Raw genomic sequence first — 23,511 nt, forward strand, 5'->3', positions numbered from 1 at the left:
GGCCTTGAACACTGCAAGGAACTAAAATCAAGACGATGATACTCACCCAGAGGTCGCCCTCGATGTTCCTCACTTGGGTGATGAACCGGGGCCCCCGTACTTCCTTCTTGAGGTAGACGGGGAGCATGTGGTTCCGCGTGCGTGGTACGAAGTAGGGCAGTGCAGGGGGTTCGGCTGCGAGGTACAAACAAAAGGGCATCAGGCCACTGTACACGTCCTGGTCAAAGCCAAGAATGTTGCCTTAACTCGTTCGTGACCGTGCCATAGGCCATCGTTAACGGGTGAACGGTGATTTTCAAACGTCCCACGAAGACTAAAAATGGAGCTGGTGGTGATGATGATGATTGATAGTGGTATCCCCTTTGTAGCGGGGTGATGACAAGTCATCTTACCAAAAAAAAAAAAATCTAAAAAGAAACTAATATACCGGTGTTACACTCTTCGTTTAATACTACCGCTGCTCTTAGGGCAGGCACAAAAACCTTATTGGGCCCAAAGTACTTATTTTCCTGTTACAGGTGGTAACTGTCCTGGGCAATATTCCCCCTCTCTGCTTTTCGTCCACCAGCATTCTAATCTTCTTTTCGTCGCCTCGACAGCCTTGAAGTTAACTTCCTCTGTGCTACCCTTGAATCCTAAGGTTTCTGGAAGCCGAATATTTCCCTCTAGACTTGGATGGATACCCTCGCATTCTAGCACGATGTGCCACATTGTTTCTGTTCCTTTTCCGCAGACCACGCATACCCCATCATTTTGTGTATACTTCCCCACAAAACTCTCAGTTTGCAAGCAACCTGCTCCAGCCTCAAAAAGCAAAGCACTGCCTTTGGAACTATCGTAGAAATTTTCCTTTTGGATGTCTAATTTCTCAGCCCTGTACATCTCTAACGAAAATTTATCTTCCACGTTTTCTCTCCGCTTATTCGTTTCTAATTGCCTCGCCTCTCTTTTGGTTACCTTGGCTGTCTTGGATTCCCTATTGTTCTTTTCCTATTTCATTGCTAGCCCTCTAGGCGCTTTGCGGACTGACACCATCTAGCGTATTTATTGGCAATTAATTTTTCCATTTGATTATTGTCTGTTTCTATTTTGTGAACGTAGATGGCATCAGGAGTGAAATTCAAACACACGGTAGCGGCGAGTTGGGCGAAAAAGGCGTCCTGTTTCACTGCATGCTCCGCAAAGGCGGACAGCCCTTTCAATGACTTTGGCCACTGCCGCTGCCGATTTTTTTTTACCACAGTAGCAGTGATAACTTTAGCAACGATGTGGAGTCGCCAGATTTTAGTTCCGACTGACGCTCCCATTCAATGGCCTCAGACTTCGACAGGGGCTGACAGGTAAGGTTCGTTTTAGACTTCGCGCTGTATTTATAAATAAAACATGCTTCCTATCTTACGACTGCAGCTTCACTTTCAAGTGTAGGGTTTGTATAACGTGCGGGGGGGATATTTGCCAACTGCACTGCACCGTATCGCATTATCACCTTCAAGATAGCCTGGCACTCGTGTCAGATTAGCACTGCAGAGTGATGCGTGCCGCTTCTCAAGAGCGCTGGACTTTTTTTTTCTTCATTTTTACCACTGAAGTGACAACGATTTTGTGTTGGAGCACTAACAGGTATGCTTGGATGCATATTTTAGAGAGACGGATGTGCGCTCGAGTTGCTTTGCGGAGTGACGCAGCCACCAGGGCCACTAGGTTGGTGGGCCCGCAAAAATCCAAAACTTGGTGTACAGCATTGATGCATATATTAATTGATAGCTTAGGAACGTAGAAACAACTTGTATATCTTGGAATTCCCAAAATAATTTTTAGGTTCAGTACAATTGCCTATATGTACTGTGTGTATACTTTTTTGTGCATTTTTTTTCTGTTTGACCAATAAACTGTGCATAATTGTACCTCTCACAAAATTGCTGCTATGTGTTTGAGAGAGCAATTTATAAGCTAGAATTTCATGCATAGCAATGCTAAATGTGTCGAGAAAAAAAAAATGTTTTGTGGAAGCACTCAAAATCAGCCATTTTTCGGCGGTAACGAAAGATTTCACCTTTTTCTTTTCTACGTAGTCTGATAGTAAGATTAATGACAGGTGTTCTGATCTGATGCAGTGAAGTGTCCTATACAAAAAAATCTTAGCACTTTTGTTTTTGTATCGTTTTCATGGTATAACCATGGAAATGATTATACATATGTTAGGAAATTGGTTGAAATTGGTATGAATTAATTATATGTTACAAAATTGGTTGTTCTTTATAAATTGGTTATACATCAATAATTGGCCATAAATGTGTTAAGGAGAAACAGATACATTGTGGGCCTATAATTACCGCAAATTTCAAAACTGCCATAAGCGGTGAACTCTGCCAGTTCCGGCATTATTCTCAACGCATGGAACTGCTAGTTCAAAGCAATCTAGCGCGCCAATTCCACAGTGCCATGCACTGGGGCACACAGGCAACACAAATCAGACTGCAGCAAGCAGGATGAGCCAATAACAGTGGTTCCACTATACTAGACTAGTTGCACTCTAAGGCTGGTCAGAGAAGGAGAAACAAAACAACAAACATGGAAAGAGACGAGAAAACAAAACAACAGGATTGTGCATTCCAGTTCCTGTTGTGTTTCCTTGTCTGATTTGATTGATGGTAGGGTTAAATGCGCCGACGCAACGCAGGTGATGAGGCAGGTGGAGGGCTCCAGATTAATTTTGACCCCCTGGGGATCTAACGTGTGCCGAAATCTCGTACACATGAGCGTTTTCGCTTTTCGCCTCCATCAGAAAAGCAGCCACCGCAGCCAGGAATCGAACCTGGGTCCTCATGCTCAACAGCACAACGCCTTAAACACTGAGACAACACAGCGGGTGTTTGTTTCCTTGTCTCCGTCTGTGTTTTGTACACACTCAGCAGTGCAAGTAGTATTCTAGCCTACGTCCGAAATGTACCAACTAGCCCAGAGAAGTGCTTCAGCGACCAACCATTCCCAAAATGCGAATGTCACCCCCCCTGCTGAAGACTCACCAGCGGGTGGCCGCCACCCAGATGGTGTCTGCCCCTCGTGCTTGGGTGGAACGGGCACCGTCTTCAGGGGGAGCAGGCGTTCCACGTAGTGCCAGTGCCCCTGCACCTCTTCTACCGTGGTGTACTTGTCCGACGCCTCGGAAGCCCACCGGTCCTTGTATGCCTCGTGGTCCGGGGGAGGCTGCGGCGGGAATTGCTCCAGAGAGGCATCCGTGCCTTGTAGCTTCACAGGAAAGGTGAACAGTGCCAGAGAAAACAGTAAGACCCCCCCGTACGTCTCGGAGTAGGTACACAGCAGCAAGCCCTTCAAGTCATATGACTAGCGCATTTTGTGGTAATCCAACAACCGACAGGTGCCAAAGATGGTCTGAATTTTAATTATAATTCAGCAGTTAAAGGGACCCTGCAACACTCTTTGAGCAGTGCAAGTAAACCTGTGCAACGTTTAGATTACACTGCCAGGAATCATCATCATCATCATCACCAGCCTATCTACGCCCACTGCAGGGCAAAGGCCTCTCCCATTATTCTCCAATTACCTCGGTCCTGTGCCAACTGTGACCAATTTATCCCCGCAAACTTCTTGATCTCATCTGCCCATCTAACTTTCTGCCGCCCCCTGCAACGCTTGCCTTCTCTAGGGATACCTTGAGCCAATACCTTGAGCCAAATATTACACGTGCACGTGAAGCGGTCAGCGCACAAACCGCTGTGAAAGACGCGGAAAAACCAACCGCGCTTTTTTCAATTTTCCTCATGCACCCCTGACGTCATTGCAGCCATGACTGTCCTATTGGCTGCCACTGGTCAATTTCGTGGCTTATTTCTCGCATTTCCTGTGACGATTGGCCGACGTCGGCGCCGCGTACCAACCTCCTCTATGCCTGAACCTGTACGCACAGTATTGGCGTTTATTTTGTATTAGTGCGTGCAGAGCTTCAGTGACGAGCTCAATGCTCCCCTTTCAACCAGACCACTTGGCAACAAACATCTATTGCTTCAAAAAACACCTACCAGCCTGAGTGCCTTCTTGCAAGCAGGCAGCCATGCCTGCTTTTTTGTGGCACCAGACTGGAAATAGACCCCTCGACGTTGCGCAGAAAATGAGAAAACTCTCCACGCCTATGACATATCGAAGGCCACCGAGGAGAACGCTGCGACCCGCCCCCTTCTACGGGAGACACTGCGCAGCTTTCATCGCATTGTCCGCAGTCGAGTTGAGAGAAACAATTATGCGCGATTTGTCATCGCGTGTAGCTTTAAAGATAGTGAACGAATTTTCATAATTCTTGCGGGAGGGGATTGCTGGGACAATAGACTTTACCCCAATATACATTCTAAGTAAAGCTTCAGGGCCCCTTTAAATGTCCCGCTTCACAGACATGGTAAACAGTGGAAGGGGCAATAGTAAGACCCTCAATATCTCTTGGAGTAACAGCACCAGCAGCAGCTATGCAAGCCATGATTAGAAAACTGTATGGTAATTCAACAACTGTTTGGGTCATTGTGGTCTAAATTTTCATTTCAATTTACTCAGTTCCCAGTTCAGCGTTAAGTGATGCTCGATTCCACGATCAGCTATGCAAGCGGTGCCTTGCACAGTGCGTTCAGGTTATAGACAAATATTTTTCTTCAGCCCATCCTGACTTTGCACTTCACTATGGACATGAAAGTGTACGCATACACGAACTTTTTTTTTACCACTACATGCAAGGACTTAAAGCACAACGCCTTCCACCCACGTTCAAAATAAAAACAACGTTTCTTTATTTTTCCATGTTTTTATAGTCTTTATTAAATGCACGACCCTTCCCACGCGTTACCTTATATGTCAGTAGCTTCAAACCTAAAGCACTGACCAAGGTGATCGGGAGTAGCGCCAATAAGAAACCGAACACGCCTTTGAGCGCGCGCAGGTCACATGTTCGAGCAACTGTTTCTGCTACATGTATCACCTTCGAGACGAGCACATTACAGGGCAGGGTCGGATTAAGTATTTTGGGCGCACCCAGCGAACACCAAGGAGACGTCGGTGAATTTCTTTTACTGCCTCTAATAGCGCGCGAATTCTCACGTGCGTTTCTGCGCGGTGACAAACTTTGTAGTCACGCTCGTGAAAAAACTCGAGAAAGTTGCGAGCCCCTGGAGCACTTACCCGAGCAAGCAATAGGGCAGGAGTCCGCGATCTTATCCTACAACCTAAACTGCACAGCCTTTGCAGAGACATGTTTACTGCGTGAACGACGAGCGGCTGGCACGAATACACGCGGTTTACACCCTTGTTTGTGACTATAAATCTTCAAGGATGCACTCCAAAATAGACTACGCGCACACGCCACATGGTTTCTATCGCAGCTTTCAGCTTCGTCTGTACAAATGAGCCCGGTTTGGTCTTACACTTGCTAGAATACGCGTAGTGCATAGCGCCCCTATGAGCAGCGCTTGAACGATAAATCCATAGCCGGTGCGGTGATCATATGACCACACAAACATGGCGCTGGTTTACTGGTTGCAGCCGTGTGTGGCCCTAGTTTTAATTGTGTTTAGGGTTTGTTCTCCGGTGTTTGCGGCAAATGTAGAAGTTCCAGCCTATTTTTGGGGCTCGGAAAGGTGAGGCCGTCAATTTTTCTTCGTCTTTAACGTAGCCTGTTGTGTTTGAACCGCTCTCTCCCGTATCGGGGGTGTGCCACAATCTGGTCACATGAATCGCTGGTCGGTGTCGGAGACCTCGCTTTTGAGTGGTGTAAAACGCGCCTGCATTGCTTCTAGAACTTCCAAGTGAAGGTTGCTTCAGGGGTTAAGGCGCTTTGGGGAATGTGGTGGCTTTTTAGCCTTGTGAGTGCAATTTCGGCGGGGGAAATTCGCATTCAAAATGTCAAACGAGTGTCCTCCCATCGTTGCGATATTGGTCCGAAACTTGTACGATCGAAAGGATTACGCTTTTACGCGTGCTGGTTATTAGAAAATTTAAATTTGGTTGAAACATGTTCGGCATGCTGATTTTACGTTTCTAAGCCCGTCGCACTGCGTTTCAGTGGCTTGAAGAAGATCCCACAGGTGGGCTCGTTCGACAAGGTTAAGCCGGCAACGTTTGTGAACTCAGTGGCCAAGCTTGCCGCGCAGGAAAATGCAGTCGTCGTGGCTTTCGTCCAAGATAAGGTAGGTTTTTCTCTAGCGCTTGAATGAACGACATTGATTAATGATGTTGTACAGGTGCCCCAAAAATAATACGGAGCACGGGAGCGGTGGCCGGAGCGCGCAAAACTGCATGCCAGCGCGATCTATGCGTAGATGCGCCGCAGATAGCGAGAGTGCGTGGGCACATCCGGCTGGCCCCTCTCGATGTTCTGACGCTCGTCTTATCGCCGGCTCAAGCTAAGCCGCGCTGCTGCCACCCCTGCTCGACAGGGGCGCTTTCGGAGCTTCACGAAGGCCTGTTTACGCAGAGACAGCGAAGAAAGCTTCGTTTTCAGCGGGGTCTGCTTTCTTCTTCGTCATGAATGCCACCGGTTTCACTATGGGTGCCTGCCGTGCTTGGCGATCCGCTTGATTTTGAATCACGTGGCTAGAATAATGCCTGGCTCCAGCTAGCGCATAAAAATGAGCAAAAAACAAATTTCATGCGCGTACTGGCTGCATTGCTGCGACGGTTCTAAGCGCCGCTCAAGAGAATTGAGAAAGTGAGGGGAGTAAATGCCAGTTGCTTCAAAACAAATAGGCTTCATATATCAAATTAAATGAACTGCAAAAAATGGGAATATAGTGAACTTAGCGAGGGCTTTCGACAATATCTCGCACTAATTAAAAAAATGAATCAAAGGTATTGACAATGAAACAAATAGTTGAAACAGAATTTCTTGACAAAAAAAAAGGTTGCTTCAGAATTTGCTTCAATGGCAACCACCCTTGATTTATTTCGCCGAGAATTGCTGCAAAATATGCCCAATCGCTGCCTTCTCATGCCGGGACACACTTCAAGTTTAAGCGAATTTGTGTAGGTTTGTGTCTCCCGCGTAATAAAGTATATTTGTGTTGAAGTAACTGGAGTCCAAAGGTATCACTTCCCATTTTATTTGATCGCCCATTTGTGTCGTTAAAGGAGCCATGAAGACAAAATACAAGTTGGGCTTATTAGAAAGACTGCTTAGTCCCGATAACAATGATACGAATATCATCGCAATCTTCGAACAAATAACGGAGATATTAAAGAAAACGTGTGAAGCAGTCACGACCCCCTAGCCAATTTCCCGCAACTTTTCTATGACGTCACGGAACCTTGTTTGCGCGATTGGCGGCCGCCTAACTGACCTGTCGCGATGGCACATGACTGGACGTCTGTAATGGGGCCTCTAGTTTCATTTGACCGCATCACTTGAATGCTAACGTGCAGTTAACGCACTGAAAATTATGTTTTATTGTTGGCCCGTATGACGTCATGCTTGCTCATAACACGTCACGGTGGCGCAAAATTTGAAAGTTTTTAAATACTTCTTGCTTTTTTTCGTTAAAAAAACATCTTTTGTGGCTGTAATGGAGCTGAGTGAGATACTGAATCCTAGTTCTTTCAAATTAAACGAAGTTGTATTTTCTCTTCATGGCTCCTTTAAGGCAATGCAGCCAGTACGCGCATGAAATTTTTGTTTTTTGCACATTTTTATGGGCTAGCTGGAGCCAGGTATTATTCTAGCCACATGATTTAAAATCAAGCGGATCGGGAAGCATGGCAGGCACCCATAGTGAAACCGGTGGCATTCATGACGAAGCAAAAAGCGGACCCCGCAGAAGACGAAGCTTTCTTCGCTGGCTCTGCGTAAACAGGCCTTTGTGAAGCTCCGAAAGCGCCCCTTTCGAGCAGGGGTGGCAGCAGCTCGGCTTCGCTTGAGCCGGCGATAAGACGAGCGTCAGAACATCGAGAGAGGCCAGCCGGATGTGCCCACGCACTCTCGCTATCTGCGGCGCGTCTACGCATAGATCGCGCTGGCATGCAGTTTTGCGCGCTCCGGCCACCGCTCCCGTGCTCCGTATTATTTTTGGGGCACCTGTACAAGCCTGTTTGCATGCTTGTCTTGCTACCAGCAGTATTTGGCTAGGCCCATTTTTTTTCTTTTAATGTGTACAGTTCACTGCAGCAGTGTTCGAAATGCTTTACTTTTTTTTTCTTTTTAAAAGCTGCTTCCTCATTCGTTCTTCAGACTGCATCTTTTGTCTAGTGCCTCTTCCCTCCTCCCTACTCTTGTTCTTTGAAGTCTGGCGACAGCACAAACCTAGTTGTTTTGCAGTTAAAGAAAAGTTTGCCTTTTACCTGAGACTATTATTTCTTTGGCTTGAATCGGAGTGGCGATGTGCCCATGAGGAGGGGAAACGTGGTTAGTGGAAGGGATGGCAGCGCTGAACAGAAGTTTGCATCTGCCATTTAAAGGGGTCCTGAAAGGCATTTTGAGCACACTAAATGAACTAGCGCAGTTTTTAGGTAGACTGTTTAACATCATCTGTGCCGAGTATAACATATTTACGTGCAGCAGAAAGCTCACACTTCCGTTGCATAGTTTGTTGCTCCGTTCCCACCCTTTCCTGCGTGTTTTTGGGCTCCGCCATCTTCCAGCAAGTACGACATCGATTCTCCCAACTGTGTCACGAAGCAGAAATCGTGCGATTGGAGGGCTTTTTCTCACGCGTCATCTGTCCAGAGCCGACGGCTCGTGCTGGTGCCTTTGGTTAATTAGCGCTTCCTGCAGCACGCTTAACACTATCGTGTTCGTCCATATTTATCATTTTTATTCTATTACCACACTTCTTGTTAAGGTGCTTTGGCTAAGCTGACCCGACGACGACACAACGGCTACGCCAATGTCCGAGTTGGCAGACCGCATTGTCACACGACGCCGACGCCGACATGAACACTTCGGCCGATTAAAAGTCCACATGGTGCGACTGCCTCCCTGACCAAAGACACCAGCAATACCGATCAGCCAAATGGTCGTCGGGAATCGATCGTGATTCGGAAACTGTGCACAGACAACATTTTTGCTCTAATGAATGTGGCTCTGTTCTGTTGGTTCCTAGAGTGTAATAAACATAGTTAGGTCCATGAAGGTCGTACAATGCAACACTAGTGCCAAGTCTGGGTTCAGGCTGTTGCCCCAACTGTCCTAATAACTTTAAAGAATGATGTCATTTGAAGTCTCAGCCAACCTGACTGCGTGCCTTTTTTTTTACGTCCATAGATTATGATATGGCTTTTGCGTCAGTAGTCTGAACATAGGCTAATGGGATCCGTATTTCGGCTTGCGACGCTTCGGCCGTTTGCTTTGGCAACAATTTGTTTCCCAGAGTTGTGAACTGCAGATTCGTGCGCAACCAGCAACGCTTGTAGTAAATATAAGCTCAGTTAAGAACGGGAGAGGAGTTACGGATGGATTATTATGTAATAAGGAACCAATATCGATCAAAGGTTTTAATATAAAGCGCAAAACAAAAGTACGGCAAGGACTATTCACGCAGGGCGAAACTGGAGTCGGAGCTTCTCAATGTAGTATACAAGTTATTTCCACACAGGCTTCAGTTTTGTTATGCAGTGGACTAAAATAAAGCCTTGTGCCCACTCAAAGTCACAGGTTCAAATCCCAGCAGGGTGTTGCGTTTTTTTTTTTCTCTGCCTTCTAAGTGGCATGGTTTGTGAATCATAGCCGCAATTTGAAAGCAAAACTTTTTGGTTGAACTGTGGAGCTACCATATCGAACGTCAACACATCGTTAAGTCATAGGCACGATTTGTTCAGTTTTAAACTCGTGCTGTATGTGTATAAAAATGCAGTCATATTTTCTAGGGTGGAGGAGGAGGAAAGAGGATTATATGGCCGCAGCCAGCAGCCAAAGCCTACACATCGCAATTGGCAGCACTGACCACGTAACAAAATGAACAAACAACCCTTATAGAAAAAGCAAGGGTGGAATAATTGTTTTGTGCAATCATATGCACAGTCAAATAGAGAGGCAGGCACGCATGGCCCCAAAACTAGCACTACTCTTCCGACGCTGCTCATAATGTCTGTTACAGTGTACATACTTGTCTAGTAGTTGATCAACGCAGGGTCGTGTAGAAGTTTCCCGGAAAACGGGGCGGGGCGGGGCAGTGGGGAATGCAATGCACCACGCACTTTAAAAAAAAAGTCTGTGTTGCACGGTGCAACCCTTCGGCTGATTTTTGTTACGGTTATAAATCTTTAGAATTGATCGGAATAACGGAATAGAGTACTAAAACTGGCCTTTGTATGCGTGTGCATGGCGTGACCTCAACATGACCAAGCTCGACATCGTGCAAGCGGGCGGCCAATTAAGCAGTATACAAACTGACGTCGGTTCGGAATGCATGTACGAGCTCAGTGTAACAAATTGTGAGGTGATTCTTTAGTCATTAGCTTACATATTTTAGGCTCCCATGCGTACCAAGACATGTCATCGCCGCGAACGTGTGGTGACAGGGTCGTTCCTTTTCACGTGATCTTTCGGCATGGTGTGGAAGTGTAAAAGTCGCGCCCGATTCCTTTCATCAGCTTTTCAAATGGTGAGTGGATTGCAGGATTCATAAACAGAATGATAAAAAAGTGGCCCAAATGGAATGCAGAAAGTCAGACGGCCTCGTCCCAGAGCGATGCTGCGTGCAGAATATCGCAGTGGCAGACAACGCCTGCAACTGGATGTTCTTGCAGGCGTCACCGAGAAGTGATGCTTCATGGGCTGTCAAGCTCGCGCGGTGCGAGGAGGTCGACGAAACGAGGGAGAATCGCCTTGGCGAAAATGCCTTGTTTTGATTTGCAATAACTCCACTAATACTCATACTTTAACAAAATTCTTGAAGGAGGCGATTACTGGGGCATCAATTTACCCGAAAATGTGAACACCCATGTATCGGCAAAACCTGTTTCAGGGCCCCTTTAAATGAAAATGTTTGCACACGCGCACACTAACAGAGCAGTGACTCAAAGCCTTACGAAAGCCTTGAAGGGAGCCTGAGATTACCCTAAGTGGCTGTTAAAAAAGTTTATAGGCGTCACACATGAGGACAAAAGGTTAAAAAATGGAGTTTATGGAACTTGTTTGAGAGGCATTCGAGAACAAAATACGAGGAAGAATAAGAATCCACCAGGCCACTGAAGGAAGGCGGACTAAATTGCACTATGCACAAGAAATGGATTGGCTGCGAGGTGAAGTCGAAAGTAAAATTGAAGAATTGGTGAACAAGTGAAAAAAAATTCGGTGCCTAGGAATGGATTCGGCTTGACCGTTGTGGAAGTATTTGGAAGTAATCAGGAGGGCCTTTTATTTTTTAGTTGCTAGTAGGCTGGTAGTAATAATGGTAATTCCTATTTGTATCATCTATATTTAGCTTGAGCTCACAGCATGCCACCTCTGCACTGAGTGAAAGCGCCAGTAGTCCAAGCAAGAGAATGCTTCCGGCCTTAATGTGTTTCCGTGAAAAATGCTAACTGGATTATAACGGGTTTACTAATCAAGTGCTGGTAAGGAGCTTGGCATTGTGAAAAATCGGCAGCCCTGCGAGAAGTTCTAATATAAATTAGTAAAAAGTTGGGTAATTGGTAAGAATTTAAGGATTAGTTTGGTAATTAGTAAGAAGTTCTAGCAGTGGAGAAGCATTGCAGCAAACTATATTTCTTGCATGCTCAATAAATCTAAGAGCTATAAGCTTGCACATTTCATCTGCTCCTATTCTGTTCTTTTTCAGAAATATTTTTTTGTTCACGGTAAAAGTATTAAATTCTTTTATGCACTCCTTCACTTTTCTCCTTTTTCAAGGGAAGCAGTATTAATTAATCTGATCGCTAGCATGTCTTCAGCACTGTCCTCTTATATCTTGTTGGTCTCATAGCTAAAAATGGCTAGCCTTAATTTCGGTTTTTTTTTTGTCAGTTATTTGGACTAAGCTAAATGTATTTCCATAAGCTAACTTTCATTTCCCTAATCACAACAGATGTCATACCATGGGAAACTGCACTCCTCACTTTGATGGAACTTGGTCTTGCTCTTGTTGTTATTCATTTGCAACATGAAATCCGTAGCTACTAACTTGTTGTAAGAACAGAGCGCGGAAGGACAACAAAGCAAGTTTACGACTTGTGCTACAGCCACAAAGTTCTTTACTAGCATTCGGGCTTTGAGTGTGAATGGTGTGGTTGTTTTCATCTTTCATATGGCTCAATTGGTTTGGTTTTTTTTTTTGTTACCATCTGTTATGTTCAACTCCTGTCTTCACTCTTTTCCTTCCTTCTTTCTTTTTTTTTTTTTTTACCACCATAAAGCTCAGCACTGAAGACTTGTCCAGGGCATCCACTGATGACAGGACCTACAAGTATCTGAAGGTGAGCCAAGTTTTGTATGGGAGGGGAGGGGAGCGAGGCATTTGTATTTTCGCCTGACGCAATGAAGAAAATCGAAGCGCTGAAGTTGGGGACCTCTGCATCTCATCTGAAATGAGATGATTTGTGCTAACTGAGGTGTTGGCCGAGCCGTGCTGCACCTAGGTATATGAGACCGTGGGTGGCATTTTTTGGTTACAGTATCGCTGGAAAACTAAAATTGTTAATAGAGAACGGGTTGTGCCAGGTGACCTCATACCTCCCGCCTGCAATCCCCTAGCCTTTCACCTTTTCAACAACTTCCAGGAAAGCTGTTCGGTAATTTCATTTGCATTTTGGTTTTCTATGCTCGTCTTAGTGGACATTTGCAGACGAGTTCCGCCGTGCTGTTGGATGTGCTAATAAAATTATTTAAGTAGCTCCATTGTGTTCTGCGCACTATATTGATTCTGAGCCGGGCCTGATTCCTGGCAGCCTCTTCCAATTTTGAAAAAAAGAGAAAAAACTGGACATGTAGAAAAAAAATCAGCATTCTGATGTTACTACATTTTAAATGCTAGGTCTCACCCGCATTTGGGGTCGTGGCATTGTGAAAAGGGAAGGGCGGATGCTTATAATCGAGAAAATATGGTACTCTAACTATCTGTTGCCTGAAAGGCTATCAGCTTTTTGTGTTTTCTTCCGACTACACCCATGTGTTGAGATTCTAGCACACCCTAAAGATTCCCAGGTAGTCAAAGCTAATCCGGAGCCCTCGATATGTCGCGCTTTGTGTCCTAGGCGTAGCTGCAGTGCGCAACAAAGCTTCAGTTTCTTGTTGTAATCGTTTTCCTTCCATTCCTCCAACTTTTCCGGCAGGACGCCTTTGGTCGAGAGCACGTGCTGGTGCTGCCCTCGGTGGAGAACCCCGTGGACGCGCTGACCTCGCACGGCGGCCTCCGGGTCACTCGGCTCAACATCCCCGACGTCGGTGCAGTCCGGTCGGCCCTCAACAGCCTGCACGATGGCAGCCAGGTGGTGCTGGTGGACCTGCCCCGCACAGTCGGCGCTGAGAGCCGCTCCTCGGCACTCCAGCAGGCCGGTCAGTGCTGGTCCCCGTGCCTATGCTTCAGATTGGGAGCACACTCCACTTTGTAGGCGGCTACGTAGACGTACCTATAGACGGCTTCTTTTTAAGGGGCAGTGCTCTTAAAACAGCTTCCTTTAATTGGTAAGTAAACTCTGTGAAGCTTGTCAGTCTTGCTGCTTCTTTTTCCATTGATTTCAAATGTGTCAATATTTTTTGAGTAAGTCAATTAGTTACCAAGGTAATTAGAGATGATTAGTCATTTTTTGAGGAACGATAGGCAAAACAGTGTTAGCCATAAAACTTTAATTCTTTTCTGATGGAGGCGAAAAGCAAAAACGCCGTGTGTACAAGATTTAGGCGCATATTAAAGATCCCCAGGTGGTCAAAATTACTCCGGAGCCCTCCACTACGCCGCGCCTCATCGCTTGCATTGCGTCGGCACGTTAAACCCTGCAATCGATCAATCAATCATAAAACTGTAATCTAACCCTGGTGAGCGCAATAAGAGAATCGATTTTTTGATGCACTGCTTGGAACTAATTTTACAGCTCATTAAACTTTGGTGTTTGAAACGGGCATTCAAAATGGTTCCTTGCCACTGGTGCCACCAAAGTTTAATGAGCTGTAAAATTAGTTCCAAACGTTGCGCCAAAAAACAGGTTATCTTATTGCACTCGCCAGGGTTCCTATTATTGGAAATTATAAAGATTACTGTTTTATGACTTACACTGTTTTGTCTATTGTTCCTCCAAAAATGACTAATTATCTCTAATTATCTTGGTAACTAATTGACTTACTCCAAAAATATTGGCATATCTGAAATCAGTGGGAAAAAAGCATCAAGGCTGGCCGTCGTCCTTCTTTACTGACGTCTAAGTCGCACTGTATTTTTTTTTTTTTTTTTTTCAAGTTTCACAGAGTTTACTTAGAAATTAAAAGTAATTGTTTTAAGAGCCATGTAAGCTGCAAAGGCTGGAATGGGATTTCTGCATTTGTGACAATGACCGGTCACGCGTGTCAACAGGAACAGCATTTTTGAACGGGGCACTGTGCTATGCTTGTGAGGTCATAAATTGAATTTCTGGCTGTGGTTGCTGCTGTTTTTCCCGACGTTGGGGAAAAATACAAATGCTGTAAATGAGATTTTGGTGGGTGTTTGAAATGGCGCGCGGACAAATTAATTCATACCCCACACTGCAGCAGCAACTCTTAGCTAAGAAACACAGTTCTGAATCAAGGCTGCAGTTGCATCATTGGATTGGGCTAAGTAGAGTCATTTCTGACAATACTGTTTCTGTAAAAAAAAAAAGGGACCCAAGATTGGCTTTACACCTTGAGGCACTTTATTTGACAGCGGTAGTGGTTAAACCTCCCGGGTAACGCTGTAGGGGAAACAGTTTGTTCACCTTCTCTTAGCACTCTAAAGTGTAGTGAGCAGTTTGCAGAGCAGGACAGCTGCTTGCACTCTCATGCAACGTTCTTGAATCCTCTGCAGACACCATCATGGAGGCGACGATGCAAGCCCTCTCCAGCGGTGGCAAGCAGCTCTTTGGCCTCTACACTGGAAAAGACGTGGCATCGGTGAGCTTGATACGCCCCGCGGAACTCTTTCGCCGAAATTCGAGAGAGCATCCACCTTCAGCTTTTTTATTCTGTTTTATTCTGCTTTTTTATTCTATTTGTTTCAGAACACATGACAAAGCCACTATTGGCTTCATTGGCCTAAGGCGATTAGTAATTTACTCTTTCTTAGCTAAAAATATTTGTTGTAGAGTCTAGTCCACTTATAACAATATAATACCAAGTGCCAGGGAAATTTCATCGTTATGACCGATAGTTGTTATAAGCCAGTTTCAAAATGAACAGACGAAACAGAGCTCAAAGCATTTTATTTGCATGCACGCAAGGTCGTGCTACTACTTAATTGCAGGAAAAAAGCCGTAGCTGGTCAGCTTTGTTTGCTGCCTGCGAAGCTGGCGCACATCTTTTTCAAGAGTCCCAATCATGAGGCAGAGGTAATTAGGAGGATAGAAATGGGGTGGAGTGCATTCGGCAGGCATTCTCAGATAATGAATGGCAGTCTACCATTGTCCCTGAAGAAGAAAGTGTATGACAGCTGGTGCATCTTACCGGTACTCACCTACGGGGCAGAAACTTGGAGGCTCACTAAGAGGGTTCAACTTAAATTGAGTACGACTCAGCGAGCAATGGAACGGAAGATGATAGGTGTAACATTAAGGGACAAGAAGAGAGCTGAGTGGGTCAGAGAACAAGCGCGTGTTAAGGACGTATTAGTAGAAATTGAGAAGAAATGGGCAGGGCATATAATGCGAAGGCAAGATAATTGTTGGTCATTAGGGCTAACAGAGTGGATCCCTAGAGAAGGCAAGCGTGGCAGGGGGCGGCTGAAAAGATGGCCAGACGAGATCATGAAGTTTGCGGGGATAAATTGGTCGCAGTAGCACAGGACAGGGATACGTGGAGATCCACGGGAGAGGCGTTTGCTCTGCAGTGGGCGTAGATAGGCTGGTGATGGTGGTGGTGATGGTGGTGGTGGTGATGATGATGATGATGAAGATTTTGCAAAAATTTCTTTTTACATGTTGGCTGTCTTCCTCTGCAGCCCATGGTGGAGGCGGCGCACCTGTCGCGCTCCCGCCGTCACCTGCTGGAGGTGACCGAGACTGCGTCCAACGAGACGACGGGCGTGATCATGGTGCGGGGCAGCTGCCTGCTCATGTACGGCCGGTCGGTGACCGTCTCGTACACGGAGGACCCCAAGAAGCCGCCGGTCTCCGTCACCTACAACGACACCCTCAGCCCAGCACCCGTGCCTGCCTGCAGCACCGATAACCTCGCCGCCAAGTGAGCCTCCTCCTTCTCGCTAGCTCTGCCCTCCTTCAAGAAGCCACGAAGAGAAAGTAAAACCTTGATAGGTTTTAAAGGTCTTTGGTAACTCACTCTGCTCTATTCCACATGCCAAAGATGTTTTTTCAACTGAAAAAAAAAACAACAAAATAACGAAAAACCTTCAAATTTCCTGCTACGTTATTAAGCTAATATGAACAGTAGTGATGTAATCTGCATAGAATTTCATACAATAACAACTAGAGAGGAATCTGGCGCTGCGATCGTCCGCTGCGATGGGCGTGATGGGTAGTTCTGGATTCAAATTGGCACTCGATGGCTTGCGGAAGTTATTATGGATTGAATCGAGCAGCCAGTTTCGTTTTCGTTTTGGGCTTGCATGAACGCATTTGCCTATGTTGGAAGAAGCGTTCCAAGATACGTTTCTCCTTGAACTGAATGCTGCACGCGCAATGACGCCGCCCTGAGTAGAAATGTTTTGTAGCTATAGTTGTGTATCGGGTGGGTTATGAATTCATTGCTGGCACAGCGAGCACGAAAACACAAATGATTGCGCTGTATGCGGCAAAGTTGCCTGTGAATTAGGAGTTGCGGCGCTGCTCATTCGGAAGAGCAATGTATTTTCGAAGCCAATGACAGTTGTGAACTGCTTGGAACAGGCACACTTTTCATGTGAACGCCAGCTCCTACGGCGTAGACCAGCAGTACTGGCGGCTGATAGGAACGCAGCTTGATGAAGGTCACTAATTCAGGCTGGAATAACTTCTCCGAAGGTAATCGGTTTCGTTATTTCTTTTTTTTTTTAGCAGCAAAAAACTTTTCTTAGTATTAAAAACTACAAGCGCTGAAACTTTTACTAATTGTTTTTTAAAAAAACCCGCGTTCTGCTGTAGTTGGCGGCAAATGGCAAACCTACTTACTCCACAAACCTCATCAACTCCGCGTTTGCTTTTTATTTAAACGTGCCATTTTATTTCGTACAAAGCCAGTTCTTGGTCACGAACTTTCTTGTTTGCCATGTAATTTGTAAACGGACAACCGGGCAATAAGAGTTTTTTTTTTTTTTTTTTTTTTTTTTTTGTCAGAAAACCCAATTTGCGCAGCCATAGATAGGCCCATTTCGATCCTACACAATCTGGTTCCAGAACTGCCCATCGTCCCCATCGTAGTGTACTGTATGTATTCGAATCTAACGTGCACCTTTTTTCCGGAAAAAATGGGTTCCAAAATCTCATGCTTGTTGCAACCGAGTACAACTCAAAGCTGCTGTGCCATATCGCCATCGACATTTCAAGATGGCCGCTTGACTAGAGAACACATAGCCAGCGCTTCGTAGTCTATGCATGTTTGCCGTTGTTGTCTGCATAGTCTTTTTTTGCGTTCCTCTGTTTTTTCCGCCATGGAATTTCCCACTGCGGAGACACGGCAGGGTCACCACGATGCCGCGTTTAAGAAGAAAGTAATCTAGTGTGTGGGAAGTGATGGAAATCGGGCCGCGTCACGTGCGTTCAGTGTTCCGGACACTTGTGAAAGAGAAAATTTTTGCAAGCAAGGCGGCACGGCAAGGGTTCAGCGGACCAAAGAGGGGGCGATATCCCCAAATTGAAGACCCTCCAGCGGAGTACATGCAGCAGCACAGCGAGCGGCTCGGAGACCCGTAACAACAGAGCTGCCGGGGTGGTGGTGCCCCGGACCGTCGTCATGATGACTTATTTGCTGGCAATAACCGGCACATTTCATTTTGTGCCACCTTTGGAATAAACCTTGCTTGTTCCAATTGAGAGAAAGTTGCATTTTTGTATAAAAAAATGAACGTTTAGTACGCGTTACAATCGAGGACAAAGCGTTTTGTCAGTGTGTTGTGAAATTGCAAAATTGGGCTGTCAGAGGCTGCTCCAACTGTGTCGGTACTAAGTGCATTATTTCACCCCTTGACAATGTAGCGGGGGCTACAGTTGCGTAAACAGTGTGTTTTGTGCTTCCAGCATCACCCTGAAGTTCCCGGCTGTCGGAGATGTGAACGACTTCAGTCTCGTGTAAGTCTTGCCGTTGTTCAGTTGTTGCTCTCTTTAAACTGGGCTTCTACCTTTACGTTTTCAGCCCAGGTTTACAGCCCAGGCACCCAGGTTTCCCACGGGAGAAAATCGTTTTTATTTGTTTTCTAAATAAGCAGCAAAGCTCCATTCTTGTTCATGGTGTTTATAAAGTTTGTGCACAAACGGAGGAGCGGTTCGCCAGGGAAAATATTTAGAGACGTCATTTATCGATGTACCACCCTGTATATATGTGGCGAAACTCCAATTGCAGTGGGTGCAGGCGAATGACCAGGTAATGTCGCTATAAAAATTAATGCGGACTACAAAGCTTTGAAGCTGCAACGGCGAAGGAGATGGTACAGCACCTGGTAGACAAGATGACAGCGGCCACATTCACTTCATGGCCACGACACGTTTCGGCTGCACAGTGAAATGCTGACCACAGTGTCTGGGCAGTTTGTTCTCCTGCAACCATGCCGCTTGCTGAACCTGCAACAAGTGCTTGTGACGTTGTCTGGCCACCCCAGGAAGCAAAGTTTCCCCTCGAGTCTTGTTTCTTATTCCGTGAGATGTGCCCATCGGAAGAATTTTGCAGCGTATCTGCTCCTTTTGTTGCAAATGTTGGCGAAAGACGATTGTCTTTCATCAACATTGGCCAAGTCAGTGCCTCCCTTCGCTTTCCCACTCACCTTTCCTGCTGTTCCTCTCCCGCCCCACTCCTCCCAAGATAACACGCTACAGTGAAATCTCGGTATAACAAACTTCAGGGGACCACGGAAAATTGCTCGTTATTCTGAAGGGTCGTTGTAGCGAAAATCGCAATAGTTAAGACAAAAAATATTTCAGTGCCTAAAACGACCTACTTGTACAGCAGTGCGTCCTTGAAGTCATTTTTCACGAAAAAATCGTCACTTGCTCGTCGCAGTCTTCGAGTGCTGTCATGACACCTTCAGAGGCATCGTCGTTCATGCTGTCCTCGCTGCCTTTTTCATCCTGAATGCCCACGCTCTGGAGAGTGTCCCGTGCTGTGAGCTCCACTGATGTCCATGAAGATCCAGCAAGCCACCTGAGCAGCGGCGGAACGTAGAAAAACTTGTGGTGGGGCGCGAATAGCGCGGCTGCGGCTTTCTGGATGGAGGAGCACGGCCATGCTTCATTTTTTTTCTCCTCACCTTCTTTTTCTCTCTCTCGCATCGGCTCACACATTCCCCGGAGCAAGTTGCAAGATGTCCTCTTGTGTGCTGCGCTTTGCCGTGTCGTCTGCTAGCATATGGCTCCGGTTGCTGCGATTGTTTAACGGAAATCTAAGAATCTCCGGCCTTGAAAATATGAGTTCGTAGTATTGAGGTGTTGTTAACATGGCCCGGACTAAATAAAATGATCGTTATTTTGAAAAGTTCGCTATTCTGAAGTACGTAGTAGTGAAATAATTTTACACTAAAACTATAAGCACTCGGCGTGGGATTTCTTAAATGATCGTTAATCTGAAAGGTTCGTTAATGTGGTGTTTGTTGTGCCGAGATTTGACTGTAGAGGCTTCCCCAAGACAATTTAAATTTACCACGTTCCACTGCTCTAGGCCGGACGCGTCAATGCCAGCACTGCCGTACAGTGGAGACGCGCGTGAATTGAGGCACCCTACTTCAACAACGTTTATAGAACCAAGTTGCCCTACTCCACGTGTATTCGAAGTGGAACGTGGAAGCAATCTAGTGAAACCTTTCGTAACTGTTTCCGTTTGATTCCTTAAAATGTTTCTAGAAGCTATAGTGACACAGGCGACAGCAGGCAACGGAGTGGATTTTTTTTTATTCACTAGATGCAGCACTTCATTTGAATCAAGCATCCATGAATTTGTTATAGAGGAACACTGCAAATACCACTTATGTATGAGGAACACTGCAAATACCACTTATGTATTGATTTTCTGGCACATATTTGCATAATGTTTTGTTCTTGTTCAACAATGTTGACAAGTATGAACATTGCCACTAAACTTAAAAGTTTAAATTTGGCTGTGGGTATACAAACCTATTGTGCAGCTTACGTTTCACTTTGGCCGGGCGGCTAAATTGCGTTACGACAGACAGACAGACCAAGATTTTCGCATTCAAGTAGCCCAAGAAAGACCATCATCTTTAAGAGTACTTGCCATACTTGATGCCCGTTCCCACCCCTGCTGCTTGTTCCCCAGGATGCTGTTTACGCACGACCAGCGGGGTGGCTTTGAGCTGGTGGCCATGAACGCGACCTTCAAGGGCCACAAGGACCTGGCCATGCGCGTCAAGGAGCAGTGGTGGCCCCGCGGCTTCTCCTTCTCTTGCGGCCGCTCCCAGTTCCGGCAACACAACTCGACCCGGCTACCCCAGCTGCAGGTCACGCTGGACACCTTCCAGGTACACCTCCTTCCACTCTCTTTGAAGAGGAAGGCTCGTCATTAAGGCTCGTCATTACGAGAATGAAGAGCGATGGACATAGTATAGACCCCTGCGGTGTGCCTTTTTCTAGTGGGTACGGGGAGGATATACCTTCTCTCTTTTAAGAGGTAGGTTAAGTGGTACGAGATTAAAGAATATTGGAGGTAGTATAGACCCCTGCAGTGTGCCTGTGTGTGTAATGGATATGTGGAGGAGGGGCAGCCGTGTGCATTCGGGATTTGTTGAGTATGATCAGTTAAAACAGAAACCCCTTGAACCCAATACTTCAAAGTGCATTACTGTTGCACACTGTTATGTGTTTCTGGCGGTAGCGAAATCTTGGTTTGCATGTGGGTATGTCGCAAGGCTGTCTGTCACAACTTTACACTCTTCAATGTACCCTCCCACTTGGGCCTTAGCATGCGAGACCAAAAACTGCTGCCCGGGTTTGGTTTCTGGTGAACCTTGTTTTGTGTCGCTGTTAACGGGGCCGCGAAAACAGAATACGACTTTGTTAATTTTGAAAGAGCTAGAATTTGGTAGCTCACTCATCACCCCTGCAGACATGAAATGTGGTTTTAACTGAGTAAACACAAGAAATATTGAAACATGTTCAAATTTCACGCTACAAGTGATGCAGTAGCAGCCACTACGAAAAAGTTATCTCTGTAGCTCATAGTCCACGTGGTGCATAAAACCCACCGGAATAGCAGAAGTTCTCGAATTTGGTTGTGTCTGAAACCCCCGTCCAGGCTTTCAACAGTAATACAGGGCAGACTGTTCACATGTTGACACGGAATTCGTTGTCAGAGCAGTGTTGCTAAGCTTCCCTTCTAGTCCAATTCAACATTTTTTTTAACACTCCTCCGCACTTGTTGGACCACTTCCCGTTAGGTGGAGCTGGTACAGAATGCCACCAGCCAGTTCTCCGAGAATTACGACTGTGCGGGCTTCTTCACCACGGTGGTGTGGATGGGTCTGCTGGTGGTGCTGCTGTACCTGTTCATCCTGGGCACGGGCATCTTCTTCATCTACGACATCCGCACCAACGACCGCTTCGACGACCCCAAGGGCAAGACTATCACGGTCACCGCCACCGACTGACCGGCTCGCTCGCTCTGCCTCCTGCCGCAGTCGTGCCAGCGCACCTTCCGTTTCTCCTGTTTTGCTCGTTTTGTTGCTGCTGTTGTTTCCGTGTCGCGAGCAGGCGCTGGCAAGATGTTCAGTTTGAAGATGCGAAGGCTGTGTTTGTGGAACCTGCAGAGAGCTAGTGTAACAAAACTGAGAGTTAGTTTTTAGTGCGTTGAAATGTTTAAAGTTGGAAGAAAAAGGAGCTGTCGTTTGTTCCTTGGTCTTGTCCCGATTCAAAACTAGCAGTTTTCACTATTTCTTGCTCGTTTATGAACGAGCACTGATGTAAAAAGGAGAGTAAAACTTGCTAGTTAAATTGTGGACCAGGTGTTATTGGGGCTGTTGCTTGTTCGTAAATTAGAACAGGCTGTCTTCTTGGTTGATGTATTTTTGCTTTCGTGTATTTCCTGTACCCCCTGTGAAGCACATGCTGAATGTTTTTTTGTTTGATAGTTAGTGTTTATTTCCACAGTGAAGAGGCAGCAGCATCTAAATAATAGTGAAAGCTGCCCGGGAAGCCCAGTAGGTGGTTCACATTTTTAACAGCTGCAGAGTGGAATGGCTAATTGATGTGAATGTTCCAGTTAGTACATAGCCCCGTAACAAGCATTGTGTACATTCAGAGTGGACTGTGAATACACCACTAGAAAACAAATTTTCTTTTCTCCCTTGTACATAGGAGTATATAGTGTCAGTTCTTTGTTTAGTGTATTTAGCTTTTTGTCTGGTGCAAGAACTAGCGGACGCATATACAATTCTTGTGGGCAGACGCCAAGCTTACTTAGAACCGGTTTGTGAAAAGTGTCGAACTAATGGCTGCCTCTGAGACAACTTGTCTTTATAGCATTGCTTAAAGCATACAATATGCAGTCACAGCATGATGCTGACCCTTGTAATTATGTATCATAAGTGCATCAGCTGTCTACAGCTGCCTACCATTTTGTCGTGCCCTGTGTTGTTGTGCACACATGCCGGTTGACGTCATGCAGAGTTTACCGGCAGCTTGAGATCACTCGGTGAGCACTCAAAGTTTGTGCAGTTTTAAAGGAAGATTCCTCTGGTCTTAGAGTGACAAGCTAAGGGGACTCTGCTAGTCGTCACTCTGCCACACTGCTCTTCATGGTCTTGGGACAGTTTGCTGACCGCCTTTTCGGTGTAAGTGTACCCGCCTTACTTTAAAGGAAGATGGAAAATTCTGAAAAATGCATTCCGCGATTCGAAGTGTTCCTTGAATTTTCGTCAAACTGTCTTAAACCATGCAGGCTGTCTCTATATGTAAATGGAAGTTGCGTTATCTGTCGTCTGTGCGGCCCGCCAGCGGCCAACGTGTTGTGTGATCCAAAGCTGTTAATGCCTAGTCAGGTACAGCGAGCACAAGTGATTCTCAAGTCTTCAGAACCGACGCATCCCGCACGGCGGAGCGATGCAAGGCTTAAGAAATCCTGTCTCTCCATTCCTCGCGCCCGAGTGCTTCGCCGATGCGTGAAGACATCTCGGCGTTGAAACGGCGTAATTTATTGTGTACATCCGTCGCGTGGCAGTTATGTATTATGTCGGTCCGTTAATCAAGAATAAAGCACTTTTTTTTTAA

General features: G+C 46.0%; 2 protein-coding genes across 2 annotated transcripts in view; one reads left to right on the forward strand and one right to left on the reverse strand.

The window, feature by feature from the left end:
• Positions 1-5,399, reverse strand: part of Dppiii (dipeptidyl peptidase 3) — a 63,561-nt gene extending 58,162 nt beyond the window's left edge. The window contains exons 1-3 of the mRNA XM_077683220.1: positions 5,182-5,399; positions 3,027-3,249; positions 47-174 (exon numbers count right to left, since the gene is read on the reverse strand). Of these exons, the coding sequence (XP_077539346.1) occupies positions 47-174; positions 3,027-3,249; positions 5,182-5,253 (423 nt within the window). The 5' untranslated portion in view covers positions 5,254-5,399. The remainder of the gene's footprint in view (positions 1-46; positions 175-3,026; positions 3,250-5,181) is intronic.
• Positions 5,400-5,475: 76 nt separating this feature from the next.
• Positions 5,476-23,511, forward strand: Vhaac45 (Vacuolar H[+] ATPase AC45 accessory subunit). The gene is made up of 9 exons (XM_077683222.1): positions 5,476-5,636; positions 6,062-6,185; positions 12,343-12,402; positions 13,258-13,480; positions 14,964-15,049; positions 16,092-16,333; positions 18,322-18,372; positions 20,567-20,768; positions 21,684-23,511. Exons 1-9 carry the CDS (start codon positions 5,518-5,520, stop codon positions 21,891-21,893), a joined length of 1,317 nt encoding a protein of 438 aa, XP_077539348.1. The 5' UTR covers positions 5,476-5,517; the 3' UTR covers positions 21,894-23,511.

Source organism: Haemaphysalis longicornis, unplaced genomic scaffold (genome assembly GCF_048455015.1).
Source record: "Haemaphysalis longicornis isolate Haplotype H1 unplaced genomic scaffold, Haemaphysalis longicornis Haplotype H1 scaffold_9, whole genome shotgun sequence".
Taxonomy (NCBI): Eukaryota; Metazoa; Arthropoda; class Arachnida; order Ixodida; family Ixodidae; genus Haemaphysalis; species Haemaphysalis longicornis.